The sequence below is a fragment of the Populus nigra genome, chromosome 1 (genome assembly GCF_951802175.1).
Source record: "Populus nigra chromosome 1, ddPopNigr1.1, whole genome shotgun sequence".
In the NCBI taxonomy this organism is placed as follows: Eukaryota; Viridiplantae; Streptophyta; class Magnoliopsida; order Malpighiales; family Salicaceae; genus Populus; species Populus nigra.
Genome location: NC_084852.1, coordinates 44,041,961 through 44,058,155, shown reverse-complemented (window position 1 = coordinate 44,058,155; position 16,195 = coordinate 44,041,961). Strand labels below are relative to the sequence as shown.

The window sequence follows — 16,195 nt, the reverse complement described above, 5'->3', positions numbered from 1 at the left end:
ATATGAATATGTCTGTTTGATTATGATTATGAACCTATGGTATGTCAGTCAGAATACCCATGCTAACAGGATAGTGTTAGTCTTTATGCACATCGTATCTGAACCCTAGTTGGTCGGGGGAGTCACCAACCTGTGTGGACTGATCATCCCACAGTACGGGGCCTCATGCTCATTGCATTTTGATTTTCTAACGAGTTTTACCATATGACATTCTTGTTATGGCCAATTTGAGAAACATTTCCATAAGAACCTAAAGCCATACTTGTATATATATTTCTCATTGTTTTATTACCTCGTGTGTGTATATTGAACGTTATCTACTCACTGAGTTGTTGAACTCACCATCTCATTATTTATCCTTTTCAGGCTTATAGCTTGATAGCAGGTTACTTTTGTTGAACCTTCCGAACCTGTTTTTTGGTTGTAATTTGTACCTTCCTTTTATGTCAAGTTAGTGCTCCAAAACTATGAATTATATTAACTCTTGTATTAAGACAATTCAATTATATTATGAAGTTGATTTTGTTATTAATGCTGCGTTGAACTCTGATTAAGTTAGGATAAGTTTGTGTATAAGTTTGGGTTCGCATAGGTATGGAACCTTGTCTATGTGCCGGTCATGGATCCGGGATTCGGGTCGTGACAGGATGTGTGATGATATGAGAAGTACTTTAGACTATGTTTTTCTCTTGGTTTAGGTGTGTTTGCTTGGTGTTCGAAGAAGCAATAATCAGTAGCTCAATCGTTTGATGAAGTTGAATATGTTGCAGCTGATTTAGCTACTCTGCTAGCTATTTGGTTGAGAAGAATTATGAAGGATATGAGGAGAAAAACAAGAAGATACAACAACATTGTTTTGTGACAATAAATCAGCTATAACAATGACAAGGAATCTAGTTTTTTACAGTAGAACCAAGCACATTCACTTAAACATCATTTCATTCATGAAGCAATTTAGGATGGAGAGGTTGATATGGAGTTCTGCAAATAAGAGGAGCAGGAGGCTGATATCTTTATAAAAATATTGCCAAAGGATAAATTTCAAAAGCTGAGAAATGCACTACGAGTTCAAGTTCAACATATTAAAGGGAAGAATGTTAAGGTTAATATGCTGTAACTAGTTAAGTTATTGTGACAACTATTTAACCTTGACTTTAGTTAGTTAACTTGTGTTAAGAGAAATTAAGTAATTAGAGTTAGATTAAAAGATGATTAAGATGAACAAATGTAAAGCTGAGATGTGTTGTTTTTTTGTATATATTTATGGCTGAATGTTCTGGACATGTATGAGAGAAAAAGAAAGAAGAAAGAAAAGAAAAGGAGTGTTAAGTTTCTGCCGTGTTTTTTTCTTTGCTGTTTATGTTATTCTACAGAAAATTGCCGGTCTGTTTTTCCCTTTAAGAGATTGTATAATGGTGTTGTTTTGACCACACACAAGCTAGTAACTTAGCCAACAATATTATTATTGTTGTTGTCGTAGTTTTCCACCATAGCCAACACACTATGAGTCCATGAATAAATTTCTCTCCATTAGCTAACTTGGACTGTTATAGCCATAATACTATTTAAAAGACAGCACATTGAAGAAGAAGAAGAAGAGGAAGAGGAAGAGGAAGAAGCCTTCGTAAATTAAACAACAGCCTACTGAGACTGTTAAATTTTACTACTCAAAAGCATTTACAGCGTAAATTTGAAAAGGAGAGACAGTATCGATCAGATATTAATTGTGACTACAAAGATTAGATGGTTATATTGATCCAATGAGGTGAAAGAAGCAAAGTAAAAAGATTTGCCTTTTTACAAAGTCAGCATCAAATGCGTTAAGTTATATGAAAAAGACGGTCCTCTAGAGCAAGAACTCGTTCACCAGTTCACTATGAATCCAGGAATGCTCGCACGACATCCAATATTGGAGCTCGACAAATTGGACATTTTCCACTGCCCTGCCGCAGCCCGTGGGCGCATTTGAGACAGGTGCACATATGCCCACATCTGAAACATATCAGCATCATATCAGGCTATTAATGCAGCTCATGATACTGAAGAGAGTAGCAATGAAGGTTCAAAATGACAAAGGGTTTCACAAGCAAGTACCTATACAGAAAAGAGTCGACCTGCTTTCCATAGCAGATACAGCAGCTACGTTTGTTTGGTCTCCTATCAGGCGAATTCTTTCCATTCCCTTGAACTGTATCAATAATTTCAGACTTGAATAGTTTAACTGGTCATTCTTAAACAGCATAGTAATAAAGAAATATATTGAAATACGCAGAAAAGATTAAGGACGGCACTTCTTCTTTCACAACCACCTCCAAGTTACAGAAGATTAAGGTTTACTGTTGAATACACTACCTAGTAATACCCTCTTGCATGACCAGTGCCCAGAAAAAAAAATGAAGCAAATATTTGTAGTAAATGTAAAGCAATCCCCCATTTAAAAATTATATATGATACAATATTAGGTTGATTAAATTATTTTAAATGGGATTAGTTTTCTCAGCTCACCTGGATATACTTCCCGCGCCTTCCAGGAGTTCTGCAAATTCATTTGCATTTCCATGCAGCTCTGAATTGATTTTCGGAGTTCTGACATTTCACGCTGAAGTTGCTCCATATGGCCTTTTAAATCGTACACGAATTCCATTTCCTGATCGTTTAGAGTGTTATTTCTTTCCTCATTAAGTTATTTAAGAACCTGCGAAGAAGGTAACTTCAAACTGTATAGTGAAAAAACTCACAAGTGATGAATGACTTTTAGAGGAAGAGTAACGCCTATCTTGATTGGAAGCTTGAGGTGGAAGAGGTAGGTGCAAAGGTGTAGTTTGAGCCTGTTCACAAAAATCAGCAACTTCATTATCATCACTGTAATTCCATGACCTAGACGGATACGGAGAATGCTGAGATGGTGAGGATTGATCAAAATAGTCAGTGGCTTCCATATATTGATGGCTAGATGGGCTTCCTTCTTCTGATATGCATTCTTCTTCTATTGTCTCTTCTACTTCACTTCTTCCATCCAGTTCTTGTTCTTGTTCTTGTTCATGCTCTTGTTCTTCTTCTTGACTGCCTGCTGGGTGTAAGTGCCTTTGGAAGTAAGACAACATCAGCTGTCCCATTCTCTCCTGACTATCCTCTTCTAGTTCTTCATCTTCTTGACTGGCTTGTCTTTGTGCATGAGACATCATCAATTGGTCTATTCTGTCTCTTAAGTCACTAGCAAGAAAATTTGAGACTGTTCCTCTGCAGTTGTAATGTGAAGCATCAGATTTATGCACCGTGTAAATCAGTCTATTTCTTATTTTATGGAAACTGCTGTTAGTGATTTTTTATTGGAAAATGAAATAAGGAAATCAAGGCAGACTATCTTACCTTTCAAGGAGTTGCCTTATCTCATCATTGTCTGAGCTAGTACCAAGCTTCTCTTCATACCGTGCTTTTCTTTTATCTTCCCAATAACTTCGAGGGCGAGCTATATCACTAAACCAATCATAATTGATTTGTTCAAAATACTCCTCCCCCTCCTCTCCTATCTCATTCTCATCCCAGTCATTCAAGGGTGGTGTTGTTTCAGAAGTTTCTGGTGGATCAAAAATTTGAATCAGCAGGCGTGTTCCTTGCCATGTGATACCCGAAACTGCACAAGTTTCTTCAAGAACTTTTTCGTTGACTTCAGATGTGGCTGATGCTGAATTCTCAACTTGGGGTTCACTCTCATGCTCAGTACTAGTAGAAGTTTCTTGCTGACAACTATCCTGCAGGCTTGTTCCTTGCCATGAGATATCCGAAACCGCATAAGTTTCTTCATGAACTTTTTCAATGACTTCACGTGTGGCTGATGGTAAATTCTTAACTTGGGATTCACTCTCCTGCTCATCACTAGTAGAAGTTTCTTGCTGATAACTATCTGAAGTCAACTCGTTGTGTACGGAAGCATACCTCTGCACAATGCTAGTGACCATCTCTGTAGTGCTTCTTGGAGTAGTAGAGTCACTCAGAGTTGTGGTTTGCTCCACTCCTGCACTAAATCTCTCCCTATATTGAATTCGGATTCCAGGTTAGAAAAGGTCTGATAAAAAGAAAGACAAGTAGGAAATATTACATATATTAAATTGGCCAAAAGAAGCTGAAAGTTGCCAAATGTTTCAGCATCAATTCTCTCAGCACATTTGAGTAGAGTTTCTATGGAAGCAACAATTGGATATAGCCTAGAAACATATCCAAATGGATCCAATTCATACAATATGATTGTTTTCTATAAATTCTCAAGCTATGTCCTAAATTTAGATTTCATTAGTCAATAATTCCCAACAAATGCATCCAAATCACACTCTTCGTGATGCGTACTAAAAAATTCACTTGCTGTTGCCATTCTACTTCTACCAATTTGACAGTGCTATTGCTGATTATTATGATTTGCAAACTTGAATTTTGTTGTATGATGTACATGACAGATATCATCAACTTGTTCAGTAAATTTAGAACAATGTCTTTGAGTTGACCAATTCACAAAAGCGCATGTGAAATGACACCAAGGAAATAATTTACTTGGTGGTAGACATAAAATTATCATAGAAACAATCTAATTCCAGCAATATGAACATTAGCATTCACTTTGAAAACATAATATTTGCATATAGGTGTTGCCAGGCAGTAAAAATTAGTTTTAAGATGCTATGGATCGATAATTTTGCATTAAAACTGGATGGAATTCACAATTTTACAGATGGTTTTCATCTGGGTGTGTTAACTGCCTATGAAAACCTAGATATGAATATTGTGATACCTGAGATGCATGATGGTAGACCCTTGTTGTGAACGGTCACCATTGCACGATGTTGTTGATTGAGATGATCGCGGTCGCTGTTGATCTTCAAACGCCATACTACGATGCAGGAATCTCAGACGAAGCAAGGACTATAGAAGCATTAAAGCACACAAATAACTACATGTTTTCAAATGATACGAACTAAAAAGAAAAGATTAACCAATTACGTTGCAAAATTATGTTAACTTCTGGTATTGAAATCAAGAAATGAATGAAGAACTTGGCTTCACCTGAATGCGGCCACGTTGAGAAAATTTTGAAACAGCTTGGCGTTCTCCTAACCAGCCAAGCTCTCTATGCCTTTCTTGCTCCATTTGCAAAAGTAAATCATTAAAGGCTTGTCGTCCTCTTATCTTTGGTGGATTTACAACCTGTGGCAAGACTTTCTGCTCTGTCCGATCAGAACCTGAAGAATCCCTACGCTCTCTGGATAGGCAATCACCAGCACTGTTCAACTTCTGATCGTGATCATTTCCATCAGATGTTAGTCTCCTAATGATGTCAACAATCTTAACTTTATCGGGCTCTCCTGCATCTGTATCCCTGAAATGTATGGATGAAGGTGCACTCTTCACCGTGCCACAATCCACAAAAGTGTCCTCTTTTGTACTAGAGTCGGCTATATCAGATTGTCTTGATCTCTCTTCAGCTCTGGATGATGCAGTTTCAATATGGCTAGATGCAGGACTTGTCCTGCTATTGTTCTCTTTTGTAGTAGAGTCGGCTATATCAGATTGTCTTATTCTCTCTTCAACGCTGAACAGAGCAGTTTCAGTCTGGCTAGATGCAGAGCTTGTCCTGCTATTGTTCAGGCTACGGGACCTATTAAGGCACGCGTCCGATCGATGTAGCCTTGCCTCCCATATCTGAACGAGAGAAGAGGCTCCGCGATTAGAACTTTCAGAGTTTTGAGAGTTCTGTTGCATCGGAGATGATTTCTTCAAAGATGTAATCAACAACCCTGCCTCCTCACTCTGCCTCTCAATTGTTGACACCATTTGTCGAGCCTGCATAGCGGCCCATTGGTCAAGAATTCTCGCTTGCTTGCTTCTCCTAGTCGAAGAATCATTTACATTATTGGCGATGCTATCTTGGTTAGCGGGTAAGCGCCGTAAGTCTTGATGATGATCATCAATACTGGTATTAATATGATTTCTTGGATTGTCATTAGAGGCACAATCAGAAGAAACAGAGATGCAAGTATGGAGATTTTCTCTAACCAATCCTTGAAGATTCTTCTGAAAAGCAGCAGCAGCAGCAGCCCTGGCATTGCTCTCTCTATTACATCGTTCATGCCGATTGTGATCTCTTAGAACACAAACAAACGGTGAAGACGAAGCAATCTCAATCTGGGAAGAAGCCATAAGTCTAATAATGAGACATCACGACATAGAATAGAGTGAATGCAACAATTTTGTGCAAGCCATAAACGAGATACAACCCATTTTTCCAGAAAAAAAGAGAGGATGTATGGGGGGAAGGGTTGTTAACAAAACCAAACCCAGAAAACCTAAGCGGTAATTCTGGACCACAAAGAAACGTATGAATCTTGTGTTCTGGATGCTAAACTACCCACCACCAGCAATACAAGTCATAGCTTGGCTTTTATTTCCTAATTTTAGGACTCTATTGTAGAAAACTGCTGTATTGCCTTAAAAATGAATGGCCTGGCGTTGATAGGACTAAAATATCAGAAAGCAAGAGAAAGACTGGGATAGGATAGGTGTTATTGAAGGAAACAAATTCTGAGGAAACTTCAGACGTAAAATAAAAACAAGTACTCGTGTTTTTGGTCTGGTGAAAGAAAGCCGTCGTGTTTCGTAGGGGTCCGTAAATCCCAAGTTTAGGAAGAAATCAAAAAATCATTGTCATCAGAGAGCAACTCTTTTCTGTACATACCATATGTGTAAACACCTCTAATCTTTTCACTCGACTGGTTTAAATATGCTATTTACTTTATTAGCTTGCCATGTTTTTTACGCTAAGCTTGATTTTAGTGCATCGTTCCACATTCTTATTGTTAGAGATTGGCAACTCACATGCCTATATTCGTAATGGGATTTTATTTTGTTTATGTACCAATGTTTTGAAACCCGAACCGGCCTGACAGGTAGATCCGGGACCCGGCTGACCCGGGCCCTGGGACTGGTCCGGGTCTAAGTAAAACCCGCTTGGGAGTTGGCCCGGCGAAACCCGATCGACCCGGACAAACCCGGATGAGACCCGACATATATATATACACACACACACACACATAGTCGTGAACGCTGCAGAATTGCAGACAGAGAGAACCTAATTAAAGAATATCAATTTCAATTCATAGCTCCTGTGCCCGTAATACGTTTCCACCCCAAACACGGCGTCCCCTCCGTCAATGGGCTCTACCCTTATCGGCATTCTCTCATAATGATCCCTACTCGTTCCCTTCAATTCATCGAGCCTGGACAACCCTTGCCTCAACACAACGTATTAGAGGTTATTTGATTGAGGAAAAGTTAAATGAATCAACTGAGTTTTATAGTTTAATGAGAAAAGAAGGTGTTGTGCCTGTTTCTTTCATATTTATTGCTCTTTTTAGGGCTTGTGGTGCTAAAATGGATGTGAGTTTGGGGCGGCAAATTTATGGGCAAAGGATTTTGGTTGGGGGGTTTGGTGAGGATTTGCATGTTGGGAATTCTATGATTGATATGCATATAAAATCTAGGTTTTCAGAGTGTGGGCGAAATGTGTTTGATTAAATTTCCAATAGGAATGTGATTTATTGGATGGAGTTGATTTCTGTTTATGTGAAGAGTGGGAACATGGACAGTGCAAGAGAGTTGTTTGATGGGTTATTTGATTTTTAATTTTTTTTGTTGACTCGGGTCAATCCATCTGACCCGTGACCCGATCATTAGACCGAATCGATCACCAGATCGGGTTTCAAAACTATACTGTGAACATTATTTGATGGGATTCAGTTATCTACGTGGGTGTGCTTATCAGCCATAAATCTCTCTCTCTCTCTCTCTGTTTTTTTTTTCTATTCCAACGCTGATTAGGGGAAAAGTGCATCGCAGAAGGGTATACTTACCAGCCAATTCTTATTTAACCATGCGTCTAGCACCACCAAAGAGTGATTAAGGACCTTCACTGACAATTATACTAGAGAGAAGAAAAGAAAGGGCCTTTCGTTTTATGGAAAACTTGATGAAATTGCAAGGACAATATCCTCTCCAAAAAAAAAATAAAAAAAAAATTACATGAACCGGTGATTAATGACCTTGGAGTGCAGGAGAAAGCTAAATGAAAATAATTATCTCCTTGGGCAAGGACGAGGAAGATGAAAGTTCTTTGATTATGGATTTTCAAATTTTAACACTCAGGACAGCTACATGATTAATTTTCAATATCGGAAAGAAACTTGACCATCAAAATAGATCTCTTCAGTGTTAAAGAGATAAAAATGTAATCTGCCACTATAAGATAAAAACGACATTAGCTGTAACATTTTGTTTTGAGAGGGAAACTTCGTGTATCTTATTATTTGAGGCGGTAACAATTCTAGAAAATTAAATATTGTCCATGTAATTTTATTTTTTCTATTTGGCGAGATAGTTTTTTTATTTTTATTTTTCTATTCAATATTATTTTTTTAGTTTTTTTTTCTATATAAAGAATTGTAGTAATATTTTGATATGTGAGAATAGGATAAATAAAAATCAAATATTTTTATTGTCTTCACATAGTTAGTGCTCTTGATTTTTTAGAGTTGTAACTTGTAGTAGTTTTCGTTATGTGATGTCGAATCACCATGGTTTAAGTTTGTAGAGGATATCTTCATGGTGAAAAACAGTTTTCGATTGAAGAAGATCTGCTTGAAGAACATTATGTGGATTGTTTTTTTTTTACTAAAGAGGTTTTGCTTGAAGAATGCCATGTTAGACTTTTTATGAATAATTTGAACTCAAGAACAAGTTTTTTCCAGTCTAGTGAAACTAATGCAAGAGTAGTTTTAGAATATTAAATATTAGCTTTATAATTTTATTTTTTTTATTTAGTTTATGAATTTCTATATTAACTCTAAAATTGTTTCTTAGGACTTTTTTTCGCTTTAAGGATTAAGATTCAGACTTCAGACTAGTATAAATAGGGTTGTTTGACTTGTATTTTAATTAAACATAAATGAATAAAATTAAGTATTTTGGTGTCTTTCTATAGTTATGGGTTTGCTTGGTCTTAACTAGTCAACCCATATTGACTTGACTTATTTTTTGTGTCATTTTTTTAATTAAAAGTTTTACAAATCTCATCATTCAACATTTAGTTATCTCATTCTCATTACTAGAGTCATGAATCTGACAAGTTAATTTGGGTTAAATCATATCATTTTTTAATTTTATTTCAATGAGGTTATCTCAATCTCATGACCTGAGTCATAGGTTTGACAGATTGACTTGATTTATTTTTTATATTCTTTTTTTAATTGATTTCTTTTTTAGTCTCATCATTCAATATTGGACTGATTGAGAATTGAACTTCATAATTTGTTTTGATTTTTTTTTCTGTGGGGTTATCTCGGTTTTCTGACCCAATTCGTGAGTTTGATAGATTAACTCGGGTCGTTTTTATAGGTCATTTTTTAATTGATTTTTTTTTAATTTTATTCTTCAATATTGGGTTGATTAGAAATTAGGCTTTATAATTTGTTTTGATTTGTTTTCTATGAGATTATCATAATCTCATAACTTGGGTCATGAATTTAAAATGTTATCATGGGTTAACTCAAGTTAATTCAATATATTGTTATTTTAATATTAAAAAAAAAGATGTCATCTTGAAAAAAAATTGAGTGAAATTATGTTTTTTATAGGTCGTCTAGTTTGCTTTTGAACAAGCAAAATCAATCAGGTTACATCGAATCAACCCCGATGCAATTAAAATTTTTTTTACACTGAAAAAACATTACTAATATCTGAATACTTTTTACAAGTAAATATTTTTTAATTATAGTGTTGATATAATGGTTATAATGGAGGAGATGATCGTGGTGATGGTGAGATGATGGTGATGATGGAGGAAGTTGTCATGATGAGGGTGAGCAGGAGGTGGTGGTGAGACGGTAGTGGTGATGACATGGCGATAACAAGATGACGATGATGATGAAGAAGATGGTGGTTATGAGGTGGTGGTGAAGATGGTCATGATGATGATGAAGGTGAAGAAAGTGATGACATAACAATGATGATGAAGAAGGTAATGGCGAGATAGTGAAAAAGAAGGTAACGATGAGATAGTGATGGAGGAGACGATAGTTGAACTAGTTAAATGAGATGGTAAGTAGATTAATATTTTTAAAATATTTTATGGTATTTTATGAGCTATTTTTTAATAAATAAACTAAATTTAAAGGTTGATTGTAAAATATTTTATATGGATTAATTTTTCTACAAAATATTTTACATGAAAAAATATAAATTTAAGAAATAAACATAGAAAACAAAACAAATCTACCAGTAACAAATGTAATTAGACCCAAACTGAAAATGAACTTATGTTTTTGTACTGACAAATGGGTTAGGTGATATCGAATTAATTGTTAGTGTATATACAATATAAAGGCTCCGGCTTAAAATAATGGGCTTCACGAAGAAAATATCCAGTGACAGAGCCCTTAGTAAACCCGTAGCCCACCTCCCCTTAAGGAAAAAAAAAAAAAAACTCAACATGGCAAGATCGAACTGATTTGGATGAGAGTCACAAGGAAACACAAAGACAGAAGCAGAAAATCCTCAAAATAATAAATTGGAAGTGAAGTGGAGCGAAGAAGGTTGAAAGAAGGAGATTTGTTAGAAAAATCTACCAAAAAAAGATGGTATTCAGTGCAACAGTGGTAGGAGCACTGTTGGGGCTGGGCACCCAGATGTACTCCAATGCTCTCCGCAAACTTCCTTACATGCGCCGTAATTATTTTCTACCAACAAATCACTAATCTTTTATCATTGATTTCCATTTTAATCTTAAAAAAAAACTGATTTTGATGATGATGGTCTTGTTTTTTTTTTGTGTGTTTAAAGATCCGTGGGAACATGTGGTGGGCATGGGATTAGGAGTTGTTTTTGTGAATCAATTGGTCAAATGGGATGCTCAGCTTGAACAAGACCTTGACAAGATGCTTCAGAAAGCTAAGGAAGCCAATGAGCGCCGTTACTTCGGTACTCTCTCTTTCTCTTTCCTCGATCGTATCTTCCAGTTTCAGCAATTTTTGTTTTCTGGGTTTGCGTTGTTTTTCCTATTTTTACGTCATTTTGATTGGGCCTTCAGTTTTCCTCCTCTCAAGCTTGGGTTTTTCTAATGTACTTGATAATTGGGGGTTCAATTTTATTAAAAAAAATTATATTGTGAGGACAGTGGAATTGTTCAAATTAGGGCAAACCTGTTAATTAGCATTTGTGTTGGGGGTTTTCTAATCAGTGTAATAGTAAAGATCATGAATATTGTTTTTGTGTGTGTGGATGAGGGAGACGAAGAAAAATTATTTCTAAAGTGGATTTTTAGGGAAAGAAGAAAAAAATGGGAAGACAATTTTTGGAAATAGGGGATTGTGGAAGACTTGTAAAATGAGAAAAGGAAGAAAATGGAGGTTGTTGCTACAACCTAAGCTTGCACGAGTCTAAGTTTTTGTACTTGAAACATGCAAACATGATGGAGCTGGCAACATCCATAGTAAGTCATTCAGAGAAATGTCTTGGAGTCTAGATTTGATGATGCTCCCCACAGGAATTTAATGTGCCTGCTCCATCATAGTAAGTCATTCAGAGAAATGTCTTGGAGTCTAGTTTAAATTCCTGTTAAACATCACTAATGTTTTTTCTTAATGCACCACCCCACAGACAAAACCCCTTTAACACCACCACACCCCACCCCCCCCGCACATTATGAGTGATCGTTTAGCTGAGCTTGCTTTAAGTTTCGTTGTGGTGAACTAATCCATGATTACTAGCCCTGGCATTTCTTTGACCTAGTTTCTACCTAGAAGAATTGAGCTATGAATGTAATACATTGTTGTGATCATCTCTGAGGCGCTGACAACTTAATACATGACCATATCATGTGGATATCTCTGTCAATTTCATTTTGCAAGCACTCCTATGTTAGATTATAGGAGGAATGTGTTCTCTAAAGCATGGAAAAGTTACAAATTTAGCATTGAAAACTTGTAGCAGTGGCTTTGGACGTGTGTTAATCTAGAGTTTTGTAACAGGTTTTGCTTACATCCAGTATAGGTGTATGCTGACCTATTCATAGATAGTGTAACCAGCATGATTAGATTGAGATGTGTCAACACTGATACCCTAAGTCCAGGCCAGTTCAGATCTCAGTTAATAGAAAATGAGCACATAATTCTGTAAGACTTATTCTCCAACATTTTGATCATCTTCAATGGTGGATTTCTTTGAAGCCCAAATTTGAAGCCAACTTCAGTCTCTGGTAGTGGATTTTATGTTGATATCTTTTGTGGATTTGGGAGGAGGAAAAAGTGTAAGACTTTGTGATTTTATACCATCATGCAGTCGTATAATGTACATGGCTAGAATTTTTCAGAACCATTGCACTTTAAGGCGGCTATGTTTATTTCCCGGAAAGTGGTTTCCGGAAAATCACTTTCCAAACTTTCCTATGTTTGTTTGCCATTAGGAAAGTTGATCGACGGAAAACACTTTCCAGTCAAAGGAAAATTTGGCTTGGTTTTTAGGAAAGTGTTTTCCTGGAAAATTTGAGCGAAAAACACTTTCTGGAAGTTGTGAAAAATTTAGAAATGTCAAATTTGGTTCTCAAATTTTTGATTGATATATATATATATATATATATATTTTAATATTTATTTTTCAATTTCATCTCTTAAAATTTAATTTTTATTTTAACTTTGGTCCTCATTTTTATAATTGTTATTTGCTTTTCCCGTATTATTTTTTATTGAAATTTTTTATCTATCAAATTTGATCCTCATTCTTTTTATTGTTACTTATTTTATTTGAAATAATTTATGAAATATTAATTATTATTATTTTAATTTCTTCATCTTTCATTTTTTTTATTTTTTAGATTTGATCTCTATTATTTTGATTATTATTTATTTTATTTGAGATAATTTATGAAATTATATTTTTTTTCAATTTCATTCTCATTCAACTTTTTAATTTGTAAGATTTATTTCTTATTATTTTAATAAACTTGAGAAAAATAAAATATTAATAAGTTATTTTTCAGCTCATTTTCCATAACATAATTAAACACTGGAAAATGTTTTTCACTTATTTTCCATTACACTACCAAACATCAGAAAATAATTCACTTTTCTGAAATTCACTTTCCAAAAGAAAACTACTTTTCAGCAAACAAACGGGGCCTAAGACAATTGTTGTGGGATAGGATAGTGTCCTCTCTTCTTTTTTGTGTCATGCTTTGGGTGTTTTTAGGGCTGTTTCCTCTTGGCTGATTTTCAGCGGGATTGAGCTGCCATGCTTTTTTTTCCCTCTCTATCATGTTTTGGAGGATAACTTCATTCTCCGACATGCTTTGTGATTCTTTTTAGTCGGTTAATCTATTTTTTCTTCATCTAAAAGTATTAGTACCTAGGGGTATTCAGAATCCACTCTTTTCATGTCCAAAATCTATTTATAGTTCTGATGGTAATATTTGATGATGATAATTATGCAATTTAATGGATCAAATTTTAATTTTATATGATCCGACTGATTAGATTAATACCAGAATCTGCTTATTAGCAGGACATCAAGTGGAAATAATCTTGTGGGCTTAGTGTAATATTAGAAAAATTCTTTGGCTTAGAGTTTAAGACCCTAGGACGGGCATTGGTTTTGGCGTCTCATGGCATGTTTATCTGTGAAAGATGAGGTTTGGATGAGGACCCTAGCAAGGGTGATGTATTTTTTTGTGGTTGAAGTTAATGGAGAGCTCTTTGCACTGTCAACACTTTCATGCAAGATTCCTATAGTAGCCCACACTGTTTCCAATGCCTGCCATTTTTTCCAGTTTAGGAAGATTTTTCATTTGCATCTTTGTTTTTGTTTTAATGTATAATTCTCTTCACTGATTTAAGTTTCATTTCCTTTGCAGATCAAGATGATGATTAGCGCATCTGGATTGATGTCCTTTGGCATAGACAGCCCGTTTCTTTTGTTGCTGTGCTAGAAATCTTGTGAGATGTTTTTCTTGCTGTTGCTGCAAATGAGATTTAGGATGCTTTCATAATGTGGACAGCATGGAGTTGGATCTCCAATAATACCTTGAAGCAATCTAGTGATTTTCTCCACTGGAATACAGTTTTTATTATGATTTTGCAATGCTTGTCATGAATTTTGGGTCCTTCATACCTTGCCGCTTGATCAAAAGTTTGGAACAGATCACTCTTGAAATAAGTTAAATCTTGGATTTGCCTTGGATTATTCCTTGTGTAACTGTTGCTACGTTTTAATTTTAAGGTTGCTTCAGTCAACATGGGTGCTATACCAAACTACCAATGTGCTATAATCATAACAGCTTCAACCGTGCTTTTGGGAAAACAGTGCATGGTGTTAGAAATCTTAAATTTCAGAAACTACAGTTTTAAGTATAGAAGAAATAGCTACAAAAGAGCATAATTGAGTAGAAAGATCAATAATATTTCATTAATTTCAAATGTTCATATATAGACTTATATAGAACTTATAATGGATTGAAACTCTCAACAAACTTTGAGAGATTATTGGAATTGAAGTAACAAACTTAGCAGAAAGTTCTTGCTGCAAATCCTGAAGCTAAAGAAGAAAAACGATTACATAAAATTCAAATAACATAACTGCACTTAACTTTATCTTTCTCAAGGTAGAATCTCATAATTCTAACACTCCTTCTTGAGACTTCTTTTGGACAAAACAAGTTTCATCCTTAGAAATTCCAGCCTTGATCTAGGAAGAGTTTTAGTCATTATATCAGCAAGTTGAACATCTGTTGGACAATAGTGTAGCTTTATAAGCAGATTCTTCTCAGCTTCTCTTATAGAATGAAATTTCACATTGATATGCTTGGTTCTGCCATGTTGAACATGATTTAGAGCAATAGCAATAGCAGATTTGTTGTCACAATAAAGCTCAGTTGGTGAGTTTTGATCTTGACTCAAATCAGCAAGCAACTTGTTCAACCAAATTGTTTGATTTGCAGCAGCTGCCATGGAAATATACTCTGTTTCTGCAGTTGATTGTGCCACCACCTCTTGCTTCTTTGCATTCCAACAAATTGCACCTGAACCAATGTTAAAAACATACCCAGAGGTGCTTTTCATGTCATCAACACTCCCTGCCCAGTCACTGTCTGCATAACCAATTAGTTTTACTCCTCCTGTCTTCAAGTACCAGATGCCAAGATCAGTTGTTCCTCTAATGTATTTCAACACCCTTTTAGCAATTCCCATGTGAATATTGCTAGGTGAGCTCATGAACCTTGACAGCAAACCAGCTGGAAACATCAAGTCAGGTCTAGTTGTTGTCAAGTATAGTAAACTGCCCACTAAACTTCTAAATCCAGAGGGATCTTTAAGTTTCTCACCATCATTCTTTGAAATCTTTCATTTTGTGCCAAAGGAGTTGCTACTTCTTTGCATGACTCAAGTTTGAACTTCTTGAGTATATCAACAATATATTTCCTTTGTGAAACAAAAATACCCGAACTGCATTGATGTATTTCCATTCCAAGAAAGTAGTTCATAATGCCAAGATCAGACATTTCAAAAACATCTTGTATTTCTGTTTTGAACTCTTCCAGCAACTTTGCATTGCTTCCAGTAACTAGCATGTCATTTACATAGAGTGATATCACCAGCTGCAGACCATCTTCATCTTGTTTCAGATACAAAGTAGCTTCATTTTCACTTCTCTTGAATCCCAGTTGAATCAAATGAGTGTCAATTCTGCTGTACCAGGCTCTTGATGCTTGCTTCAAGCCATAAAGAGCCTTGTGTAGCTTGTATACTTTGTGTTAATTACTAGCAACTACAAAGCCTTCTGGTTGCTGAACATAAATTTATTCAAGAAGTATTCCATTTAGAAAAGCAAACTTAACATCTAAATGATATACTCTCCATCCTTTTTGTCCCGCAAGAGCAAGTATGAGTCTTATAGTGTCATGCCTAGCTACTGGTGCAAAAGTATCTCTATAATCCACTTCAGCAACTTGAGCAAAGCCTTTAACAACCAATCTAGTCTTGTGTTTGAAGATTGAACCATCTGGATTGAATTTGGTTCGGAAGACCCATTTCACTCCAATTTCCTTTTTATCTTCAGGAAGTTCAGTCAATCTCCAAGTCCCATTTCTTTCAATGGAATCAATTTC

The 16,195-nt window shown here is 35.6% G+C and overlaps 2 protein-coding genes across 2 annotated transcripts; one reads left to right on the top strand and one right to left on the bottom strand.

The window, feature by feature from the left end:
- Positions 1-1,629: 1,629 nt before the first annotated feature.
- On the bottom strand, positions 1,630-6,518 carry LOC133701112 (uncharacterized). Its single transcript, XM_062124924.1, has 7 exons — positions 5,056-6,518; positions 4,784-4,914; positions 3,370-4,032; positions 2,739-3,240; positions 2,506-2,647; positions 2,095-2,188; positions 1,630-1,992 (listed from the first exon to the last, which is right to left on the bottom strand). Exons 1-7 carry the CDS (start codon positions 6,187-6,189, stop codon positions 1,875-1,877), a joined length of 2,784 nt encoding a protein of 927 aa, XP_061980908.1. The 5' UTR covers positions 6,190-6,518; the 3' UTR covers positions 1,630-1,874.
- A 3,974-nt stretch (positions 6,519-10,492) lies between these two features.
- Positions 10,493-14,274, top strand: LOC133692583 (uncharacterized). The gene is made up of 3 exons (XM_062113648.1): positions 10,493-10,767; positions 10,882-11,019; positions 13,946-14,274. Exons 1-3 carry the CDS (start codon positions 10,677-10,679, stop codon positions 13,960-13,962), a joined length of 246 nt encoding a protein of 81 aa, XP_061969632.1. The 5' UTR covers positions 10,493-10,676; the 3' UTR covers positions 13,963-14,274.
- The last annotated feature ends 1,921 nt before the right edge of the window (positions 14,275-16,195 follow it).

Bases quoted from the DNA above. Each gene is read 5' to 3' on its own strand.
- LOC133701112 (XM_062124924.1), bottom strand. From the start codon at position 6,189: ATGGCTTCTTCCCAGATTGAGATTGCTTCGTCTTCACCGTTTGTTTGT. The intron at 4,915-5,055 runs GTGAAGCCAAGT...ATGCTTCTATAG, and splicing joins CTCAACGTGGCCGCATTCAG to TCCTTGCTTCGTCTGAGATT. The intron at 4,033-4,783 runs GTATCACAATAT...AATTCAATATAG, and splicing joins TCTACCATCATGCATCTCAG to GGAGAGATTTAGTGCAGGAG.
- LOC133692583 (XM_062113648.1), top strand. From the start codon at position 10,677: ATGGTATTCAGTGCAACAGTGGTAGGAGCACTGTTGGGGCTGGGCACC. The intron at 10,768-10,881 runs GTAATTATTTTC...GTGTGTTTAAAG, and splicing joins CAAACTTCCTTACATGCGCC to ATCCGTGGGAACATGTGGTG.